We start from the raw sequence: 24,776 nt of genomic DNA, 5'->3' as shown, positions 1-24,776 counted from the left end.
CGCTCCCTCCTGGACGCCGCGGGGTGACCGCGCGGTGGCCGTTGTGTCCCCTCCCCCGCCGTCGGGGGCTGTGATTTGCCGGGGCCTGGTCCCCGTCCCCCTCCCCCCGCCTCGTCCTCCCGCCCCGCCCCCCGCCCCCCCCATCGCCGAGGCCCCCGCCGCCGCCGCCACCGGGGGAGAGAGGAGGCATCGCCCGGCCGAGCGCCGCCGCCGCCCCGAAGCCGCTTCGCTTCCCGGCCCGGGCCCCGGCCCTGCCTCGCCCCTCGCTTCCCTTGCTGTCCCGGCTCCAAGGCCGGGGGGACGCGCGGGGCGCAGCCCGCAAGGGGGCGGCCCCCCGGGATCTTCGGCGGCGACATTTCAGGGAGGCAGAGGAGGCTCCGGATGGCGCGTCCGCGGCCCCGCGAGTACAAGGCGGGGGACCTGGTGTTCGCCAAGATGAAGGGCTACCCGCACTGGCCGGCCCGGGTGAGTACGGAGCGGGTGAGCGGGCCCGGCGGGGGCCCTGCGTAAGATGCCTCTTCGCCCACCATTTTCCCCCTTCTTTATGGCCGCAAGGACCCCCTTCACCTACCCACTCACCCACCCACCTGCCCTCCTTTGCGCTCACCGCGGCACCCCGCGCCCACCCTGCCCCTCCGCACCCGGAACCAGACGAATGAATCCCTGTCCTCGGTCTGAGGATTGCGAGCCTCCAACAGCCGCGATAGAGGGGCTGGGGCGGGGGGCTCGTTTTCTGTAAGCAAGGCGATGGAGGTGGAGGGCATCGGTTTAGGGGCTTGGCAGTGCTGGGGGTGTTGATGCTTGTAGGGTGCACCCTTCTCGTCCCCATCTTCCCCTCTCTCTTTCCTCCTCCCCACCTCTCACCCCCCCGCAGAGAGGGCAGCCATCCTTTCTTCCGTCTGTAAGTGCACCAGCAGCTTCCGAAGAAAACAACTGCCCTTCCCCACAAAATCTGCCACACACCGGTAGCAGCCACAGGCCCGAATGGTGCCTCTTATTCCGGAAAGTATCGGGTGATTGGGGAAATACACTTGGGAAGAAAACAAGGCCTGTAAAACAAGCCTGTTTTTGAAGCATCAACTCTTTCCAGGGTTGTTCATAAATATCCCAGGTTCTAGGCAGCCATCAGAGCAGGTAGGATCAGGGCAAATGGATTTCTAAACAAGTTAAGTAAATATTTGGAATAATATATCTCTGGTGTTAATCCAAAGGACGATATGGGGTTCTTGGCAGTCGTCCATCTATCTTTCCATGCACCCTTCAAAATCTAGACTTGTTGAATTTTCACTGGGCACAGGTTGTGGTACTATATGTCAGTTGGACTACTAATTTGTATTTGGGGGTTCATAGAGCTGTGTTCTCATCTTTCCTTTTAAATTGGCCTTGAATAACAGGAAGCTTGCAAACTGTCGCTGAGTAAAAAACCCAACAAGCAATTTTCCACCTCGTTTATTATAGCTACTCTATACAGTAAGTTGGCTTTCCATGCTTCACTCTTGTCACCCGTACACTCCAATAACCATTTGTGTATATGTGTTTTTGGCCCAGTGCTCTCTCTCTCTCTCTCTCTCTCTCTCTAGAAAGCATCTGAGTGAATTACATATTCATTGCTTTCCCACTTGATTGGTTCTATTAGGTGACAATGATTGATGCTGACTGTGTCGTGTGTGCTTTAATGAGTTGAAAGTTGTGCATTTTTTGGTCTTGTCTTATCATTTGCAACTGATAGAATTAACAGTATGAGGAATACAATGAAAAGGAAGCTTAAGGAGTCTTAAATAATATTAATTGACTTAATAAAGTGGGCAGAGGGGGAGTTAGTTGTACTTAGAAAGTATGATTCATAAAGCATTCTAAGTCAGAGTTAAATGAAAAATGCAAAACAAGGAAATAAAATACACATGTCAAAGGAGGATATGGCATCAAGGAGGGCCTAACAGAAACTTACTGAAGTAGAGATAATCAGTGCATAGGTTTTTTTTTTTTTAGAAACATACTGAATAAAAGAAATCACTGAAATAATAACGGAGAATATAATGTTCATGTCTATTTTAACTCATTTTGAGTAGCAGAGGAGTGTAAAAAATCATTTGTTCTTTCCTTGTTGAATCTATATTACTCCACTTAAAATTAAGTGTTCACATTAGAACTGTTATTTCTAATATTCAAATAACCATACTGATTTTTTTTAAAAAAGTTTATTACAATGGGAATGAAATGGGTAATCCTGTAACAAGTAGGAGAGTAAAGAAGTGTTATTGTGGAACATAAGAGGAGGGCAACCTACATTCAAGTAGAGAAAAGGGACTGTGAAACTTAGATGCCAAAAAAAGGACCTGAGCCTAAAATTTATACACCACTTTACTGGGTAGTTATGACTATAGAAATTATTCTATAATATGATTGCTTTTTAAACTCCTCTCCCCCCATATGGTGGGGGCAAGGAGAGAAAGACAATCCCCTAAGAACTAAAAAGAAAAAATGAAGGAAATGGATGTAAAAAGCCACAAACACTAGAAAACTTACACATATCTCCTACTATAGGATACCAATGTCCTAGGTGAAATGAGCAAATGGACACAAGGAAAATAATCCCTAGTATAGTATTTGGTCTTGGTAATTGTATCATACATTTCAGGAAAGTGATAACCAAAACAAAAGCATAGGTACACTTTTTCGAAATAAAAAAGAAAACTAGGAAACCAAAGAAGCAGGTAAAAGAGGTGGGGCAGTGGTGGGAAGAAGTAGAAAGGAACAATCTGTATCCATCCGTGTTTCTAGTATAAGCAACTTGTGAGTAGGAATTGGTTCTTTAAAAGTTCTGTACTTTGCTGTGAAGGCTTAGTAAATGATAATAATTGGATTCTAAGAGTACTGTTAAAGTGGAACTTAGAGTATATGAAGTTCAAGGGTAAAAGTGATTCATTCCAGCAATTTTGTGGTTATACAGGGAATCTCTCATCAGCATTAACTTTCAGCAGCTTTTATTAAGGGCTCAAAAATAAATGTTATACTTAAACACAAAAGTGAAAGCAAAACTATTTGCATCATCTTTGTGTCACTGCTGGGTCACACCAAGTGATGAAGATTTGAGAGTCAACAAAGGGATACCTGATTTAGGACTAAAAGAAAAGGGGCATTTCCCGTCTTCTTTTGAATGTTGTGAACTGTAGGAGAGCAAGAGATGAAAAAGGCAAGATAAGTGTAGAGATTAAAATTTGCAGCTTGAAAAAGAACTGTGAACCCTCATAATCTTCTCCACTATTACAGAATAGCAGAAGAGAAAGTAGACTGTTCAAAATACTAATTGTAGGTAGAATAGGGAATTACCTTGGATGTTATGATTTAATTAAGGATTTTATAAATAGGAAATTGTATTTGACAGATTTTTCATGAATTATCACAGGAATTCTGGGCTTTTATGAATTTATGATACTATATTTTAGCTCATAAAAAGTCAATTTGTAAAATTAGTCAAATCTGGCATAAAGAATGAACAATTTTAAAACCTATAAAAATGTTGTGGATATCAAAACTAAAGAAAGTAATATAAGATAATTTGATTTCATGCATTAACTTCCAAATTCCATGAATCTTTTCAAAGTGATCTGCAGGTTGAATCATGGTAGATAGCTAGAATGCTGGACTTGGAATCAGGAACCCTGATTTTTAAAATCTCATCTAAGATACTTAATAGCTATATGATTAGGCATGTTTGAACCTCTTTGAGGCTCAGTTCCCTAATCTGTAAGACAATGATAATAATATGTATAATACTTACCTCACAAGATTTTTGTGAGGAAAGTTTTGCACAGGAATTTTGTGAGGAAAAGTTTGCTTTGCAAGCCTTTAAGCCTACATAAATACAAATTATCAGTTGAAAGATCTTAGGAAGTTAGTGAGGATGTGATAGCACTCTTCAAATATTTGAAGGGTTATCCTGTCAAGAGGGATTAAACTTGTTCTTTTTGGCCTTAGAGGGTAGAAGTAGGACCAATGGATACCAGTTACAGGGAAGCAAATTTAGGCTACCTTAAAGAAAGTATTTCCTGATCATTTCACTGGCCCTAAAACAGAATTATCAGTTCCCCAGCCACTAGAGAACTTTAAGCAATGACCAGATAACCACTTGTCAAGCATGTTGTAGATAGGATTTATTACAGAAGCACACAGGTTCTTTGCAATTCTAGTATTCCCTAATTAGATACACAGTACTGGAAGCCAGGACTATGAGCACAAGGGAGAGATCAAACACACACACACACACACACACACAGACACACACACACACACAGAGTCATGCTTAACAGGAAATCCAGAATGGGGGGGGAGGGAATTGGAAGGAGATGTAGTAGTGGAGAGTTAAAGACCCTTTGGCTTTGACCTTCTCCCAATAAAGTTAGAAGCCAAGATTACGTAGCAATCAGAAATCAGATGAGACAATGTCAAAGCCAGGCAGCTAGTCAGCACAGCAGAATTAGAATGAATTAGACTAGAGACAAGAGAACCTTGAAACCAATACAAAACCCACCTTAGGTGGGTCATCTTTTGTATCCTTCCAGTTATAGCAAGAACCAATTTTTTAATGGTCTTCGAACAAATGGGCAGCTTAGGGTCTGGTGCTCAGAAAACCATTAGCTTGCAGCCATTCACTGAACTGGGAAGAGGGTAACAGTGAAAAGTATTAACATCATAGTAAATGTACAAAGAGACAGTTACTGTGCACTGTGCAGTATTTTAAACACCTCAAGCTCATTAATGTTGTTATGTATTTAGAAAGGTAACTAGTGTCACTGATTCTTATTTTCTGGAAAACCATTCAGTGGATAGAAAATTTCAATTCTTCAAGGATCTACACTTCCATTACTAATGCAGATTGTGGGTCTTAGATCTTTTTATGAATTGCTTTGGCTGAATGAAAATCAGCCCATGGTCAATCTTCTGGGGATGAGTTATTCTGGATTTAGTTTGGCTGGTGTCCATAAGCCAGACACACAGTCCATGTCTGGGCCTATATTCAAAGCCTTTCCAATTTGGTAGTACCTGTCAGAATTTCAGTCCTCCTGGCATAACCTTTGGGAACTCAAGGTGCCAAAGAGACATCAGAATGTGAATTTATTGAAAAAATGGACAAAATAGCTCAAAGTTTTTTAGTTTTCTTGTACCTGGAAGGAGCTGTAGAGATAAACCAATAGTGATAATACCTTATAATAATTTAGGGTTTAAGGAAGAATCTGGTAATTGTTACCATCAGCTAGCTTTATTTTATTCAATTTGTTAGAGACTTAGAAGGAACAATTTATAGTGAGTTTTTACCAAGCTGGTGCAAATAATTCAGTGGGAAAAAAGTAAAATAATTCAGATGAACTGGAAAACACATATATGTAAATAGTGACTTTCACAATTTGAGATACCAAAAAATTATATTCATTTAAATTCTAAATATAAAAATCAGTTTTGATGATGAAAGCAAAGTATTTTAAATTAGGCTTTATGCTTACCTTAAACTGATTAAATTGGGGTTCTAAAGTTTTTTCTTCCCTTATTTAATATATGTATATATGTATGTACATACATATGCACACATACACATATACATATATATCTTCCAGGTCAATGTGATAATTTACATGTGGGGATGTCATTGCTATGAAAACATATCAGTTATGTGAAAATTAAGTTCCTAATCTATAACTTCCTATAACAGGATATTTCCTGCCCTCTTTATTACAACAGTATTTAAAATCAATATTCTGTGAAATCCTTTGTCAAGTTAAGTGTATTATATCTTTTGGGTTTCGTATTACTTTGGATTTTAAATACAACAGATGGCTTAATTTCTAACTAATATTTCAATGCATATGTGATCTCATCAACATCAATACCAACCATATCAACATAGATTGTAATACATTCTTGCTGTCTTATCTTCTGTGACTTTGATCTATGTATTTTTGTACAGTCTCCATGGTAGTTCTAGCTTACATTCTCAGGGCCTTTGTCTTGTTCTTTTGACATTACATGGGCACCAAGGAAGTATATAGCTGTCCATCTAGTATCTCTACCTATATCACCTTTTTTGGTCATGTGTCCTTTTTATGTTAACTTTGATACTCTTTGCATATCCAGTTCCTCCTTGGTATTGTATTGCAGTCTATTTGTCTACCACGTATCTCTCCTTTGACTTTTGAGTGACATGTAATTTTCATTCTTTAGGAATTGTGGTAGTTCATGTTTTGCATCCATGTAGCATTATTAGAAGAATATTTGTGTTTAAAAAAAAGATGGGATTTTTTTTCAGGGAAATATTTGAGGTTATTGAAAGTACTTGTGTGCTTATATTTCACTTATTGTGAAAGCACTTTTCCTTAAGGCAAACCAGGCTGCTTCCTTTCTCCTGTTTAGGGCTCAACACAATGTCCATTTGCAATGTAGTATCTATAAATATTAACATAAATATAAAAATAGATATGGGTATATATATACAATTTAAAATAATAAAAATGATAGCCAACAATTATATAGTGCCTACTATGTGTCAGTCGCTATGTTAAGCACTTTACAAATGTTATCTCATTTGATCCTTACAAAAACCCTGAGAGGTACCCATTTTATAGATGAGGAAACTGAGACAAACAGTTGTGAAGTGATTTGCCCAGGGTCACAAAACTACTAAATATCTGATGCCATATTTGAACTCAGGTCTTCCTGACTCCAAGCCCAGTGTTCTATCCTGTCCACCGCGCCACCTTCATATGTATACATACATGTATGTATACATATATACATACACAAATACATGAACATACCTAATGGACATGCTTTATGGGCTGTCCATCCAAGTTCATGTCATAGTCTAGACAATAGGCATTCCTCATGCATTTGGGTTTTTTCATGTAGACAGGCCAAACTCTGAGTCATTTTGGATTTTATTTAAGAGACTGTGCAGTGTTCTGGGACTTGATGCAATCTGTCCAATGTCATCTGAAAACTGCAACATCTGGGGGACCTCATTATCCATAAAGATTCTCTTCTGTTTGAATTTTGCTCTGGAAATGTTGCAAACACCTTTGGCAAATATACATCTCTTCTATATCTCATTTGATAGTGATAATCAGAAGATCATCAAGGTTCTCTCTGTTGTTGATTCTATCTCATAATCTTTTGTGATCTTAACTTATTCATGAGAAACACCTTGTTGGAGAGAAGGCTTTAAGGAAACATTTTTTCCTGTGAATAAAATGCTTTTTATATAGTCAGCAAACAATAAGCATAGTGAGATCTTGTATTCTCTATAACTTTCAGTCCATTTTATGACTAAAGTTGTAGTCTGCTTTAGAATATCATTTATAAAATCTACCAATTCTCTTCTCATATTTTCATCAAGGATGTCCTTGATACAGATGTAAATTATTCTCAATGATTTTATAAGAATGAGAATGTAGGATTTGGAATGGTAGTTGCTACCCTTTTATCTCCCTTTTTGGTATTAATTATGTCTGTGATTTGTTTCAATAGTTTGACATCTTCCCCACTCACAGATAACTCTTTTAAAAAAATATTTTTCCCCAATTACATATAAAAACAACTTTTTACATTCATTGTTTTTTTATGTTTTGCATTCCAAATTCTATCCCTCTCTCCCTCCCATTTCCTCCTCCCTGAGATGGTAAGCAGTCTGGTGTAGGTTACACATGTCTCACAGATATCTTGAGAATAATAGTGCAGCCTCAAGCACAGATGTCCTCTGTCCAATCTAGCTGCTCATCACTTCTTTGTTTTCTTTAGTGACATTTCCACTTTCTTATATAGCACATTAAGGATTATAATGTTAGAGTGTGTATATGGTGTTTCCATTGTAATTGATGGAGAAAATAGATTGTTATTAAAATCCAGACACATTTTCTACTTTCTGTATGTTTATTATCCTTCCAGTTTCATCCTTAAATGATCTCTGGATAATTTGTTTCAATTGTAAACTTGTTTTTCCTTCACTTCTTCTTGCTGTTTTTTGAGCTAATATTATTCATCATCTTTCTCCATTCTCCTTGAGACTTTTCAAATGAGTTCATATCCTAAATCTTTGTTGCCTTTGGCTGCTATGTATCTTTGCTTGGCTAGGAAATAAAGTGTTTGCTAGTTGTGATGGTTCCTGGACTTTGTTGGCCTCCCCATGTTGCACCTGCATTATTTATATAGATATAAAATTTATAGGAAATGTTGATGGTGCCAGTGTCTTTTTGTTTATCTGTTACCCATTTTTTTCATTGATAGCTTGTTTAAATAATTAATAGCTTATTTAAATTGTTCTAATTTGGTGTTGGTTTTGCTTTTACATGATAATCCAAGTATGCAGAGGAAGTTGATTCAAAAATGATTTTCACATGAGTAACTTAGTAATTCTTATCTATTAAGATATATTTAGTTTTAATTTTTGTGATGTCATTTGTATTGATGTCACTCTGCTATGCCTACAGAAATATTTGGTTCTAATTTTATTTTAAACTAAGAATATACTTCTTTTAAAAAATTTTAGTGTTCTGCATTTAAATTTTCAAAATCTTAAAATTATGTGAAATATACTTGTGCATAATTTGTTTTAAAGGAAGAAAAGTTTTATGGTGCCACAATTTATTACTTGATGGTAATGGATTTTTATCTTAATAGCTTTCCCCTGAGACCTTAATGAAGTTGTTCACATTTTTCTGGGCTTCTCACAAGTTTGTTAAATTAAAAGATTTTTATGATCACTTTTTGCTCCCACATTTGGAAGTTCTACATGCTTTCCCCATTATTATAAATATTCTTCTTCCTTTCCCATCTTGTCTGCTCTAGAACTTTAATTTACTATTTCAGCATCTCCTTTCCTTCTAGGTTTCTCAGATACAACAATACTAATCTTTTCACTATTCCTTTCAGTGTTCACCCATATACAGTTCTATTTTCTAGATGCTATATTATTATTTATCTTACTTTATATCTGTCTCTAAGACCTAGAAACTAAGTCAAGAATTTGCTGAAGGAAAAATGTTTTACCTAGGGAAAAGAAGACTTGAGAGTGGCTTCAAAGTATTTATAAGGCTATTACATAGAAAGGAGAATCATGTTATTCTGTTCTGCCCCAGAGGACAGCACTAAGGAAAAAAAAGAATTGAAGTTACAGAGAGTCATTTTAAGCTCAACCCAAGGAAAATACTCCTAACATTTAGAGTCATCCCCAAGGTTCCTTGTGGAGCAGTGGATTACCCCTCATTGAAGGTCTTCTTGTGAAGACTGGGTGGCCATTTGTTGGATGTTACAGAGAGAATTGTTTTACAGGTACAGGTTGTACTAGATGGCCTCTGAGGTCCTACCTCTTGAGATTCTGTGATCTTGCAAAGTGTATTATAATAATTCAATTATTAAAGTATGTACGTGCTTACATGATCTCTAATGAGAGGAACTTTTTCCTTTTCTAGACATAGCATACTGGAAAGAGCACTGAATTTGTATTCAAAGGACCTGATTTGAATCCTTACTCTGCAACTTATTACCTATGTATCCTTGGGCAAGTCACTTAAAGTGGTATCATCCAATTCTAAGCTATTAGAATGAGAGACTTTTCTTTTTTGAGGGCATGAAACCTGTTGATTTGAATTTTGTAGCTGAGTTGACCATAACTGAAGTACAGATGATTACTTAGGAGTTAAATTCTTTATGTGTGGACAGAGAACAAAGCCCTCTCTTTTAGAATTTTATTTTGCTGTCCTATTGCTGAAATTGCCATAGATATTGAGTTTTTTTTTCCAGGTAGTAACAGATTCTAAGCTCTCTCTGGCTGTACTGTATGAGCATCCTGGTGATGGGAATGGATTTCATTTTCCAAAGGAATTGTAGTATATTTGTTCAGGGACTGGTAGGTCATTTATTTTCTGGTTTTGTCCTGTTGGTCACTGGAACTCATCAACTTGTATTTCAGTACTGTGGAGCTGTATTCCATGCTTGTGTTCAATAGCATGTCCTAAGGACTACAACTCTCTTTTCTTAAGTGTGTGACATCGAGAAAATGTATTGCTTGGTGTAGTATAAATTTACACCAAAAGGGATATAGTTATTTGCTCTCTTCACATGTTATTTTAAAGTTAATGTGACTCCATAGGAAATGTCAGTCATATTAGAAAATGTTAGAAAATTAAGAGAATACCACAAAGGAAAAGCTGAATAAGTGAAGAGGCCAATACTTATGATTATTAATAACAAAGGTTATCTTTTATTTGTACAAATATTTTACTGAGAGTCAGGATACCTGGATGATAAATACATTTCTTGTAATTGCTAGATGTATGAACTGAACAAAATCATTTAAATTGCTCTGAACCTCAAGTTTCTTCATGAGGGAATGGAACTAAATGTTTTCTAAGGTTCCTTCCAGCTCCAGAGTCCCCTGACTATTATTTAGGCCAACTGTCTCCAACCAGGAGATCTTTATTTACAAATAGTTCTTGAAACTTTACCAGGTAGATCTCCAAGCTGGTTCCCCATCCATTCAACCAATAAGCTTTTATTAAGTTATCTACTATGTACCAGACATTTTGTTAGGTCCTACATACACAAAGACAAAAATGTAATAGTACTTGTCCTCAAAGAGCTTATATTTGGGGATAATCCAATAACATGTATACAGAAAAGTAAATACAGACTATATATAAAGTTCAAAGTAATTTCAGAGTGGTGTCTTTAATAACTGGAAAGGATAGAGAAAAAGCCTCATGAAGAATGTAGCACTTGAGTAGGGATTCTGAGAAGTGAGGGGAAGGAGAGAATGTATTCTAGTGACAGGGCACAGCCTGTGCAAAGGCTGGGGTGGGGGTGAGAGAAATGGAATGTCATTTGCAGAGGACATTATAAATAGGTAGATTTTGCTGGAATGGAGGATTCATGAAAGAGAATGATATACTATAAGCCTGAAAAAGTCAGCTGGTATTAGACTATGAAGGACTAAATACTAAACAAAGGAATTTGTATTTTATCATAGAAGCAATAGGGAGCTACTCAAGCTTCCTGAGTAGGAGAGTAACATAGTAGACCTATGCTTCAGGAATATCAGTTTGGTAACTGTGTTGAAGATCTGCTAGAGAAAATAGAATCTGGAGTCAGGGAGAGCAGCTAATAATCTGAGGTGATAAGAGCCTAGGCTAAGGTGGTTGCCATGCAAGAGGAGAGAAAGGTATGGGTTTGAGAAATGTTGTGGAGGTAGAATTGATAACACTTGGCAATCTATTGGATATGAAGAGTGAGGGAAGAGGAGGAGTTGAGGAAAACTCAGTGGTTGTGAACTGGTGTGAGTTGAAGAATGGTGGTAACTGCAACACAGATAGAGAAGTTAAGAAAAGGAGTGGGTTTGGTGTGGAAGAAGATAATGAGTTTTATTTTAGGCTTATTGAGTTTGAGATGCTGATTGCATGTTCAGTTGGAAATGTCCAATCGGTAGTTGGTAATGAGGGCTTGGACCTCAGGAGAGAGGCTAGCTATATTGCTCTGGGAGTCATTTGCACAGAGATGATAGTTGAATCAGTGGGAGCTGATTAGATCATTAAGAATAAAGGATAGAGAGAGAAGTGAAGAGGAACCAGAACAGAAACTTAGAATCCATCCAGAGTTAGGGTATAGTATGTAAAAAATGACTTAGTAAAAAAGTCTGAGAAGGATTGGCCAGACAGGTGTCGGGAAAACCAGAGAGGAGAGAATACCCTACATCAGATGCTGCAGAGAGGTTCAGAAGGCCAAGAAAGGAAGGGCCATTAGCATTAGCAACTAAGAGAGCACTGGTTACCTTGAAGAGGGCAGTTTCATTGAGTAATGAGGTCCATGGTTAGGTGAGATATAGGATGATTTCTTCAGAGGGTAGTAGGATTGAAAGGAGATGTTTTAAGGATGGGGAGGCCTGAGAATATTTGTAGGCAACAGGGAAGAACCAGTAGAGAAGGCAAAATTTAAAATTAGAGAAAGGATAATTGAGAGTGCAAACTGCCAAAGGACATGAAAGAGGATGGGGTCAAGGGCACAAAAAGTTTGGACATGTAGAATGCTCAAGGCAAACGAACCCTCTTTTCTCAGTAAAGTATGAGTCAAAAACCTTTATGGAGAGGGACAAGGGATGGGGTGGGTAGTGGGAGTGAATTTTTTGACTGAGGCATCGAGATTAAGGGGGAGGCTTGAAACTTGGAGGACTGGAAGGATGGTGGCACTGTCCACAGAAACAGAGAAATTTGGAAGAAGAATTGATTTGAGGGGAAAGATTATGTAATTGCAACTCATTTATGCCTGTTTATCCTGTGCTATTCACTCCTTCCCATTGATTAATAAGAAGTGTGGGGAGGGGGAGGTAAGGGGAATTGACTCATTATTGTTCACTTCTCCCCAGTGCAGAGTACATCAGTAGTGATTGGGGTGGGTGTAGTGATTCTTGGGATGAGGATTATAGTGGAAATTTGGCTGAATAACTGGGTCAGATTAGATTATATCCTTCCCACCCTGAGGGACCTATACCTGGTACAGCTATAAAAGGCCAGCCATGGGAGGAAGCTGAATGCAAGAGTGTTAAATGGAATGGTGTAGATGTGTTAGAGACAAAGCCATGATTGACTGTGGGGGGAGGGTTGGATGAAATGCATATTCCCATCTTTAGATTGGCTGATCACCCACCCCTTAGGGACAAGTCATAGTCCTCTTGGCATAATGCCCTAGTCTCCATTTTGGAGACCCCTGGTCCAGACAACAGAAACACAGATTGATATGATGGAAAAATTCTTCTGACCTGGAGTCAGGATAGACTGAGGTTCAAATCTCAACTATGACACTTATTATTTGTATGACCTTGAAAAAGTCATAACCTCAATTTCTTCATCTGTGAAATGGGGATAATAAAACTTGCAACATTTACCTCATAGAACTGTTGCAAAGAATATGCTTTGCAAACCCTAAAGTGCAATATAAATTTGAGTTACACATGCATCAGTACAAATTTGCATACCCTGGCTTAATGTTCACTGCCGAATTTTCTATAATGTAACAGAATTTTTATTGGGGTGAATAATTGGTACAATACATTTCTCAAAGGTTTATTTTGTGCCTTTTAATAAATACTAGTCAGTAGTGAGATTTTAAAACAACAGTTTAAAAATAAGCAACCTGCAAAGGCCCCTTAGGTCATCCATAGTTGCCTCATGAACCATACTTTTAGAATATTAGATCATAGAATCTTGGAGTTGAAAAAGACCTTAGAAGTCATGTATAAGAGGATGTTAAGTAACACAATAAGTTTGTGAAGAATTGCCATTTATCTTTATATTAGCTTTCTAAGCTAGAAAAGATATTTGTCCTTTGTAGCTTCTAGTTGTGTGTGTATGTGTGTGTAGACATGAAATAAAAGACTATATTTGTGAAAATACTTTTAAAAGCATGTGCAAACAAAAGACATGATTTTTGTTAGCAATTATTTGTTAATAATTATCCAATAAGAAGCAAGTCTATTTTTCAACAGGGTTTGACACATAGTAGGCATTCAGTAAATACTTATCAATTGACTGATTTTATTTGACTGTACAAGAGGCTTATCTCCCTATAATTTGTTTACTGGCTGGTATCCTGACCCCTGAACTTATATTTCATTGGAGGTACTTCTGATCATAAGAGAATTGAGAGGTTGGGGAAAGATTGCTGAAAGTCTGGAAATCTATAATGTGTCCTAGTCCTTTCTTCATACTCTGAGAGTGTCTTAGAACACACAAAGGGCCTTTGAGTGAACCTCCTCCTTCTCACCTCAAAGCACTAGCTGCAGATCAGATCCTTTGAATCTGTCCTAGAACTCTATGAAACTATGTAAAGGTTGGAACATTCAACTTCCAAAATGTGGAAGAGTCAAAGATAATCCAAAGGTTGTGAGTATGTATGGGCAGCTAGAGAATTTTGACTTTAGCACTATATTAATAACCTTTCAGTTTTTCATGTTGACAATATATGTAGGGGGTTAAACTGTTAAGTTTAGCAATAGTGGCAAATTTCTAAATTCATTTTACCAAATATTCCAAAAAAGATTTAAAGGGAAAATAAATTACAAGGTGTGAAATTTCTAGCTCATAATAGTGAAATGATCAGATCTACTGGTACCAGCTACTGGACCTATATTTCTTATGTCTTTACATTGAAATAAAATGTCTTAGTTAAAATATCTTATAATTTTGGAAAGATTGCTAATCCCTTTTATATACAGAAGAAACAGTGTAATAAGTTCTTTTCAATTAATTTACTATTTGGTGAGTCACAGTAAGTAATGAGTTCTCATTTCTAGCTGTCACACTGACTTGCCCAATGAGACTTGGGATTTTGAAAAAAAAATTGACAGTTGATCCTCTCTTAGGTAATGTGAGAAGATTAAGCAAATCATTTTTATAAAGTACTTTATTTGAACTTTGGAATGAGCTACTTAATTGGTTTGTTTCTGTCTAGTTCTGTGGACACCTGCACTAGAACCAAATGGCAACAAATAGATTTATGTTTCATGTGCATATATAAGAAAATAAGTAATTGAGGTCTTTGATGTGATTAATTCTCACATTTTTTTCTTGGCATATTTTCATTACAGCATTTTCCACTGTAACACATACACACACACACACACACACACACACACACACACACACACGTTTGAAACCACCCAACTTTTAGCCCAATGTTAATGCCTCGAGAACATAAAAGTCCATACTTGGTTGGACCAAGGAACCCACTGTTTCCATTGACCTTAAACAGTTAGGCAAATGAACAAACACCTCTAAATTCTCCTTAATTACATTTTATGGATCTGTTATCCTTGAATTTATCCATACCTTTCTTGATACCTTCTATATACAACAAATACACATCCTTTTGAGGTAATAAGCTCCAAATATTTAACAACTGCAATTACCACATGCTTACCGGAACACTACACTGTTTTCATTGGAACAGACCTCAAGGTCCACAGGGCTATCCTGGTTTTGCTTAGTATATCGTCTCTAAGTCCAGAAGGTTGCCAGATAGAAAGGGAAGCTCTGTGGGGTTAAACATGATCAAGTCCCTCTGAGGTTAAAAGCATCTAGAATACACCACTTATTTCAATATTTCCTTCTCAATTGATTTATATGTTAATTCTTATTTCATAATTTCTTGCTTCTATTGGGTACAACAGTTGTTGGTGGAGGTTTGAAAGTTTGTGTAAACTTTCATGAATGCATTTTTGCTTGTCACATCTAGTTTTCAATCGACATATTACAAAAAGCTGCATTTTCTTGAAAAAAATTTTATTAAATAGTTGGAGTATGTTGGCATCAGAGAGATTTATTTGTAGTCATACCATAGATCATTCTGGTCATTAAGATATTATAGCAATGTTATTACTGACAATAATTATAGGTCCTACTAAGTAGTTTATTTTTTTTAGTATGGATAAAACTTTCTAGCATATAACCCATTTAACACACACACATCCACATAAGTTAGATGGGGTCAAGTATTCATTTGTCTATAACCCTTAATCTTGCCACCTGACTTGTTGCTATATTTAATTTTTATCATTTTGAGCTCTAAAGCAACCTAGAGAATTAATTGGATAGTTTTTGTTAGTAAAATTGCAACTTTTTCTCATTGATCAGTTGACTCAAACCCCCACACTAGTTCATTCAATATTACTTATTGAATGACCTGGAGAAATCTCCTTTTCCAATAGTACTCATATAGAATTTATTAGCAATAAATCCAATAATAAAAACACAGATAACTATAATATTTTGGCTATGAGAATGTTCATAGTTAGGTTTATCTCAAACCCTCAGTATAACAGTAGATGACTCCACTTACAGAAATACAATTTTACCATTCAATTCACTTTACATACTGATTTAAGGTCTCTTAAGAATCTTCTTCATATTTCTTCTTAAGATAAGGGTTAAGTTCACTCTCTCAGAAAATAAGCTACTTTAGTCCTTTTTTCTTTGTCCTCAACAGTCATAACAAGAAAATCTTTCCGTAATATAATATACTTGCCAGCTTCATACAAACTCTTAATAGAATTTTCTTTAAAACATACCAATTAAAGACAGTTCTGACAATGAAAAAGTTTGTTATCATCTTCTTCTCTGTCCTCTCCACACATTCCTTATAAATCCTCAAAGAACAAAGTATGTACACACAGTCCGTGACTCTATGGGAAGAAACAAGTCATAGCAAGATATTTTTTCAACTGACTTCTAGCATAAACTGATTTTTCTATAGCATTCCATTTGACTGTTAAAGATACAGTAATCGCATAATAATATCTATAGTCCGTGAGAAAGCCAAGTGAAATAGATGTCATATGTGCATATATAATAAAACATTAAAATATACTATATGTAATATGTTGCATATATTACATGATATATTATATATAATGTATTATATTATTATTATATCATGTAACACATAATATATGGTATATTATATCTAATAATGTAACATGTATTCATACACACATGTGCATATATATGTTTATGTATTTTGGGGGATCTCTGGTGGTTGTTTCAGTTGCTAAAATTAAAGAAAGTGCTCTGCAAAGAAATGGTTGGTGTGGCAAAGGCAAGGGATGCCACCAATACAACTGTGGAATATGACTTTATCCATTTGTTATTTTTAATGGGGCCAGTGGAAGGTCATGGAAAATATTTAGCTGTAAATGGACCAGGTGATGTATGTAACCACATATTTACTATGTACAGAGCACTATGCTAGGAGCTAGGAAGATATATACAAAGTTTAAATAAGACATATTGTGTTATAGTGTCTATTATAGTTAAGTGCATTAGGGAGCTGTAAAACTAAATGCTTTTGTTAACAACCTGGGAATTTTTAAAAAGTTGACGAGGGGGAAAGTATAAAAAGAGAAAACAGAAGTGGCTGAGGACTGACCTTTAGGAAAAGTCACATTAAGGGCTCAGGAAGCAACAGTTATAGAGGATCCAGGGAAGATGTGGTTTTCTACTTCAATTATTTTGTAATTTTTCACAGATAGTAAAAATGTTGGCACACCTAAACAACAAGAAACCCTACTGAACCTGGAAATCATGAGTTCCCATAATCCAACAATATATGATGATCTTGTACTCAAAAGTTGTCTGCTTGAACAAAGACATAAAAAAATTGTCAGAAATTGCTCTGAGGACTATTTTTATTAATCATAATTACCAATGACCATAAAGCAGGAATGGAAAAAGAACACATGTGTTAATGCCTTTCTTATTTAGGTGGTATAGACTAGATTTTTAACCTACTAAACTTTCTTTCCGTAAGAATTTTTGAAATTTTCTATCTTCCTTGATGTCAGCCTTTAGAACTTTATGGAGCAGTGATCTGTGGTAGAAAGAACACTGCACTGGGCATCAGAAGATCTTGCTCTAGTCTACCATTAACTAACTTTGCTGGAAAAGTCATGTCCTCTCCCTATACTGTAGTTTCCTCATTTGTAAAATGAGGAGATTAAAACAGTTCTGTAAAGTCCTTTCCAGTGCTATCTCTTATCCTGTGAAATGGAATTATTTTTTTGTCCCAGAATATAAGATCTTGGAATTTTAGAACTGGGAATTATTTTAGGGATCATAGTCCAATCTCATTTTACAGATGAGGAAACTGAGGCAAAAGAGATGAAGTGACTAGCCTGAGGTCACATAGGTAGTATGCAACAGAGTTGGGATTCAAACTCATATCCTGATTTGAGATCTGGTTTCCTTATTCTATGTCCTGTACTGCTTCACCAACTTCTGGTCTAAGTTTATTGTGATTAGGGATTTATAATCACATTTTTATTACTGCATCCTCAAAGCTGATTACTCTTAAGTATTGCTGAATTAGCTTATTTTTTTCAGAATTACCTCTAGAATATCTCACTTAAAAAAAAGACCTGTCATGTTTCAAGAACTTCTGAAGCACCCCTCCCCCCTTTCTGTGGTTTTAGAGGATGATAATTTTTTCCTCCCAGGCTTATGGTGTTTAAACACCAGATAAGTAATTTTATACTTTATGTGCTGTCTTTCAAAGATGTTGACACTTTAGTTGCTGGTCTGGTCAATAGGCTGAAGATTTGGTTGATACCAAGTGCTATATGATTAAAAATATGTAAGAGGCAAATTGGTAGTGTTGTTTATATTGGAAAGAGTTCTGACTAGAAGTTTATATGTTCTATACAAGTCTATTCTTGCCTTCAATGCTTTCACTGCATAACTAAAAATTGTTAACCCATATAACTGAGCTGTTACTTTATTGAGTCTGCTTATGACCGGGGTTGTCTATTTAACTCATTCCCTTTTTTAAAAAATAATAGATTAATCTAATGTGCTAGAAATCCATATTGACCACTTGAGTTAATCATTAATAAGAACCATGGGAAACTCCTGTGTTTGGGCCAAGGCAGACTTGAAAAGAGCTCCAGAGTTCTGGATATATCAAACCAAATCTTAGGGATTCCTTAGATTGTTATGTTTTATTGTGTTTTACCTCAGGCATACCTTTGGTCCTATTAGAATTAGGTTCTAGATCTTTCCATTGAGACAGTTGTGGAAAGAGTGAATTTCTGTCCACATCTGTACATCTGCCCACATCTGTATATCTGCCCTTTGAAGATCAGCTTAACTAAGGTTATATTTTTACATGCAGAAGGAGAAGAGGATGTAGTAGGGAATATCCTTCTCATAATAGAGGGAAGTATTTGCCCCCTTAATGCAATTTATAGCTAGATTGTAGAGTGTGTGGAAGGGAGTAGAATATAAGAAGACTAGAAAGGTAGGAAGGATTGAGCTTCTGAAGAACTTTAAATGCCAAAGGATTTTATATTTGATCTGGAAGGTAATAGAGAGCTACTGGAGTTTATTGAGTTGGGGAAGGAGTGTTACCAGGTCTAAAACATGCTTTAGGAACATCACTCTGGCAGCTATGTGGAGTAGGTAGAAACTTGAGGCAGAGGAGCAATTAGAAGGCTATTGCCAAAGTCTAGGCAAGAGGTGATGAGGTCCAGAAATAAGATGGTGATTGCATGAGTGGTGAGAAGAAGACAGAAGTCAGAAATGTTGCAATGAAAAAAAAGTCCCAAGATTTGGCAACTGATTAACTATTTGTAATGAATGAGATAAAGGAGTTTAAGATGTCACCTATGTTGTAAATTGGATACATAATGATGATAATTTAACCTATGGAAACTTATGAGATCACCAAGTGAGGGAGAATAGGTAGAAAAGAAAGAGGACCCAGGACAGAGCCTTGGGGAGCACCTATAGTTATTGTGGGTGACATAGATAAAGATCTAGCAAAAGAGACTGAAGAGTGATCAGATAGTTAAAAAGAGAACCAAAAAGGAGCAGTCACTAAAAACATAGAGAAGGGAGTGTGTCCAAGAGAAGGTAGTCAACAATGTCAAATGCTATTCACAGATCTAAGAGGATGGTAATACAGAGGTGGCCAATTAAGAGATCACTGGTAATTTTGGAGTATATCATTTCAATTGAATGATGAGGTCAGAAGCCAGATTGCAGAGAGTTTAAAATTGAGTGAGAGAAAAGAAAATGTAGGCACCAATTATAGCCTGCTTTTTCAAAGAGTTTAGCTAAAAAGGGGAGAAAAAATATAGGACATAACTGTTGGTCATGGTAAGATCTAGTGTGGAATTTTTAAGGATCAGGAAGACATGGACATGTTTATAGGCAATAAGGAAGGAACTGGTAGATAAGGAGCGATTCATTTTCCACCAGTTTGCACTCCTTGGACTAGATTCCATGTGCCCCCATGAAAACTTATCAGGAAACTTATCATCCTGTGGATTGCATCAACTTTGGTATTCACTCCTCACTAGTACCTTCAGTACCTTCTGCCCCTCTGATTGGAGGGCTGGAAGGTAGAGCAAAGAACTTCTCCCAAAGCCTCCATTTAAAGAGGATCAGCTTGCACTCCTTGGACTAGGAAAACTCCCTATTGGGAAAGTTTTCATACTGCAAGACTGAATCATCTTTGCTTGCATGGACTCCATTATTTCCCTGTGCTTCTTTCCCAGCCCTCCCCACTTTGGTTTTCAACTTCTTTTTGTGTGTTGTCTTCTCTCATTAGATTATAAACTCCTTGAGGTCAGGGCCCGTCTTTCTTTTTCATATTTGTATCACCAGTTCTTGTCATAATGCCTGGCACGTAGTAGGCACTCAATAAAAGTTTATTGACTGAGATCAAAGATTAGAGAGTAGGGGTGATAGTAGGGGCAATCTATTGGAGAAGACAGAAAGGATGGAATCAAGGGAACATATAGAAGGGTTGCCCTTTGCAAACAGAAGGGTCACCTCATAACAGAGATTTGAATGAAGGGGGAAATGGGGGGGCATGATTTGTTACAAGAATGTGAGATGAATGGGAGGAAAAAAGAGGAAGCCTCAGTGAATGATTTCCTTCTTTTTTGGTAAAATATGAGGTGAGATCCACACCACAGAGAATGAGGAGAAGGCATGACAGGAGAGGCTTGAGAAAAGAAGAAAAGGTTTGGAAAAGCTACTGTTTTAAGTGGGATAGAGAATCAATAATCAATTGAAGAGGAGTAAGTAGGATTGCCTTGCTCTAGTGAGAACTCAGTCAAAATTAGGTATCATAAATTTATGGTGGACTCAGATGGTTTGGGGATTTCCATGAATAGAAGGAAAGGAGGCAGGTGCCAGAACTAATTCAGGGGTGAGATTTGGCTAGGTGTGTGATTGATGAGAGGACAAGAGAAGAAAGGATTCAAGAGTAGTTAATGCATGGAGTTTAACTGGTTTACTAAAAGGTCAAGATTAGGAAAGAGGGAGGGTATAGCTACAGCAGGTGTGAAAGCCTTGGATAATACTAAAGGATGAAGGGATGGAGGTCCTAGTGAGGACAGAAAATAGGTTTAGGAGGAGTAAGGCTTAGGGAGAGATGGAAAGATAAAAGATTATAATCAGATAAAGAAAATTCAGAGTTCTTGAACACACTTGTGAGTGATGGCAAAACCAAGGGTATGGTCATTACAGTTTGCAGCTGAATTGGAGTGAAGCATTCCATTCACCTCCCTCCCCCTTCCTATCCCTACCAGGAAATTGGAGGTTTGAGTGAAAATGCTAGCAGTTCTAGAAAGGTGACCAGGCATTCAGTGTTACCAGAATGGAACCAAATCTCAATGAGTGCCAGAAAATGGAAGGAGTGAGAAAGAGTTTTAAGATGAAAGGAAGTCGGAGCAGCTAGGAAGTGCAATGGATAGGGCTTGATACATAATGATGATAATTTAACCTATGGAAACTTATGAGATCATCAAGTGAGAGAATAGATAGCAAAGAAAGAGGACCCAGGACAGAGCCTTGGGGAGCACCCATAGTTATTGTGGGTGACATGGATGAAGATCTAGCGAAAGAGACTGAAGAGTGATCAGATAGTTAAAAAGAAAACCAAAAAGGAGCAGTCACTAAAAACACAGAGAAGGGAGTATGTCCAAGAGAAGGTAGTCAGCAATGTCAAATGCAGTGGATAGAGCTCCCGAAGTCAGGAGGACCTGAGTTCAAATCTGGTCTCAGACCAAACACTTGACACTAACTAGCTGTGTGACCCTGGGCAAGTCACTTAACCCCAATTGCCTAAAAATTAAAAAAAAAAAGATGAAAGGAAGTTTGTTAATTAAAGAGTAGGATTTCCATAGGATACAATGAAAGAATTGTGAAGATCTGGAGTAGGGCATTGGGGAGAGGTAGGGTTGAGGGGGATGGGAATGGGGAGGACTGCTGAGGTTGGGAAGGGAGTTTATTCTTTGGTAGTTCATAGAAATGAAGAAAGAATGAGGAAGCAGAAGTGGGAGCGTGCTAAGTTTTGGGAAGAGTCCAGAGTTAACAGTGAGATTTTATGAAGAAGGCAGTTTTAGTAATGTCTGGTTGTATGTTAGGTATAATTAAGTGCTCAGAGAGGCATAGGATTTCAATGAACATAGAAAACAATGTAATAATATTTACTAGCTCTCTGTAAGCCCTTAAGTGCTTTCCTCATAGTTATCTTTTGAAGAAAGAATGAAATATCTCTAGTGCCTAGCATAGTGTCTGGCTCATAGTAGGAGTTTAATGATTGATTGATTTTATAGACAAGGAAACTAAAGTTCAGAGAGATTAAGAGACTTGCCCATTGTCACACAGTGAATGACAAAACCAATATTCAAACTTGGTTCTCCTAACCTAACTCACATTCCAGGGCTCTTTCTACCATACCATTCTGCCTCTTACTTCAGTGGATCTGTGAGCTCATCAATGTATATGTTTCCTATGTTGATGCAGAACTCATCATTGCCTGTCTATCCTATTTGACTCTCATCCATGTCCTTCTGCAAGTTCACCACTGAGGGCCACGCAATGTATCTGAGATCTCTCTCAAGTTCTTTTAACAGTGTTTGGATACCAGTGGATCATGTAGACTTTCTACTGGTCATAGCATGCTTTCCATCTGCTTTTTCCAATCATGCATTTCTTTGAAGACATCCTTTATAGTGCTTCTCCTATGAGGATCTCTTATTTGTAATGTGTTGTGGCCTGTCAGTCTCTACCATGTACCCTTTAAATTGCCTTTTGGGCAAGCCTCAACTTTGATTCATCAAATACTGTAGTGATCCATTACTTAGCTTTAAGGTTACAAATATGAGTATAGGCAGTGAGGATATTCACATAGAAATTAAGAAAATAATTCAAGTCACTTTATAAATAAGAATTCCATATTAATATCCAGTAATAGTAATTGGTGCTGGAATAAACATTATGTCTGTATGAATATCCATGTAACCTGAGTGTGTATATAGCTTTAATTTTGAAGCAGACCAATTTAGGGAAAGGTCAATTTGGATAATATCCACATAGCATGAAATGGGTAGTTTTAGTTCTTTCATAGCATAAACCAGGGTCATGTTCAAGATATAAATTTTTTATTGTTTAGATAGAATGACAGAGAAACAGAGCAATATGAATCCTGTTTTAGATTTAAAATGATGAAGAAAAATCAACTTATGTTTCATTGAAAAATGCAAGGCACTTTATATACTAAATTCTGTTATTGACATTCTGGTTTATCAACTCTATTTCAGAGAATTATCAAAGGTACTCTAATATGGTTTGCCAGTTTTGGGAAATTAAAATACAATCAAACACTGAAATAACTGAAATAACACTGAAATTATACTGAATGTAGTTTTTTCTTTGGTGAATTAGATAACAACTAACTCAGATAGTTCTTAGTTATCTACATGTTATTATTGGGCAAATATACAGACTTTAGAGTAATAAAATTCCAGATGACAAGGTTTGCTGTCCTAGGCATTGTGGGATGAATGATAGGACAGATGAATTAGATCAAACAAGGTAGAACAACTAAGACAATTAAAATAGCTCGTAAGTTCATAGAAATAGAGCTAAATGGGCCCTTAGAAATTTCCCTTATTTTATAAATGAAGAAACTGAGACTAAGAAAAGGTAAATTACTTGTCTAAGTTCACACAGGTGGCAAGTATCTGAGTCAGGATTTGAACCTGGATACTATCACTACAGATCTAGCACTGAATTATATGACTTTCCAGAGTGATATAGATATATTAGGGAATTTAAGTGTTTGTGGTGCACTACAATATATACTGAGAGTGATACAAAAAAATTTAAGACATCTCCCTTCCCTTATGGAGATTACTATGTAGTTGAGATAAGGCAATAATTTTACTTGGAAAAAGAAACATTCAGGGACCTTGAATAGATCCAAATAAATGATGCAGATTATAAATGATGCAGAAGTTTATAGAGGAAAAGGTTACTTGCTTTAGACTGCAATGGTGAGGAAAATGTTCAATAGAGACCTGGGACTTTATCTGAGTCTCCAAATATGAAGAGGTTTGACACTCTAGGTAAAGCAATTAGCACCAAAGACATGGGAGCAGAAATGGATATAGAATTTCCCAGGAGCATGTCTTATCCCTTATAAATGATAAGCCCCTGGAAGATAGTTTTATTTGTCTTTTATCTTCTTCAGCACCTAGCATAAAGTATTGCATCATAGCAGGTGCATAATACACCTGTAAATATTTGTTGAGCAAAATCATAAATAAATGGACCAATTTCACTGGAGTAGAGGGATTGTTTTAGAGAGTGGTCACTTAGCTAACAAACCTTTATTAAGATCTTACTATGTAAGCCCTAGATCCTACTATGTAAGCCCTTACTGCTGCTAAGCCCTAGAGTGGGAAATGAGGCTAAAAAAGATAGGTAGGGGACATTTGGTAGAAGGCCTTGAATATAAGAATAAGGAATTTGGACTTTATCTTATTGGCAGTCAGGACCTTTTTTTCCTCTTCTGAGAAAGTGGCATATTGAAATACTTGTTTTTAGTTGTAGTGGATGGATGGATGGATGGATGCAGGCTTCAGAATCAGATAGATCTCACTCCCATCTACAAAGTGAGCCTCCTTTTAAACCCAAAGAACAAAAACAACAAAACAACCCCAACAAAAACAGTTAAGCAGAACCAGCCAAAACAGTGACCAGTCTGACAGTGTATGCAAGATTTCCTATCTATGGTCTCCTACTTCTCTACCAAAAAGAGGGGTGTTAATTTCATGATTTCCTTTTAGGGCCAAGATAGGTCATTACAATTACTCAAGATTTGCCCTTCCTTAAATAGAGGGAGAAAGGGATAAGAAAACGGGGGGGGGGGGGGGGGGTAGAAGGGAGGGA

At 37.1% G+C, this 24,776-nt stretch overlaps 1 protein-coding gene across 1 annotated transcript in view; it reads left to right on the top strand.

The window, feature by feature from the left end:
- Positions 1–330: 330 nt before the first annotated feature.
- The window catches only part of HDGFL3 (HDGF like 3), an 82,275-nt gene continuing 57,829 nt past the window's right edge, over positions 331–24,776 (top strand). Inside the window, exon 1 of the mRNA XM_027851490.1 lies at positions 331–465. Within this exon, the coding sequence (XP_027707291.1) occupies positions 382–465 (84 nt within the window). The 5' untranslated portion in view covers positions 331–381. The remainder of the gene's footprint in view (positions 466–24,776) is intronic.

The sequence above is a fragment of the Vombatus ursinus genome, unplaced genomic scaffold, assembly GCF_900497805.2.
Source record: "Vombatus ursinus unplaced genomic scaffold, bare-nosed wombat genome assembly UNPS02009205.1, whole genome shotgun sequence".
NCBI lineage: Eukaryota > Metazoa > Chordata > Mammalia > Diprotodontia > Vombatidae > Vombatus > Vombatus ursinus.
The sequence above is the reverse complement of the archived record's forward strand: the minus strand, read 5'-3'. Positions and strand labels throughout refer to the sequence as shown.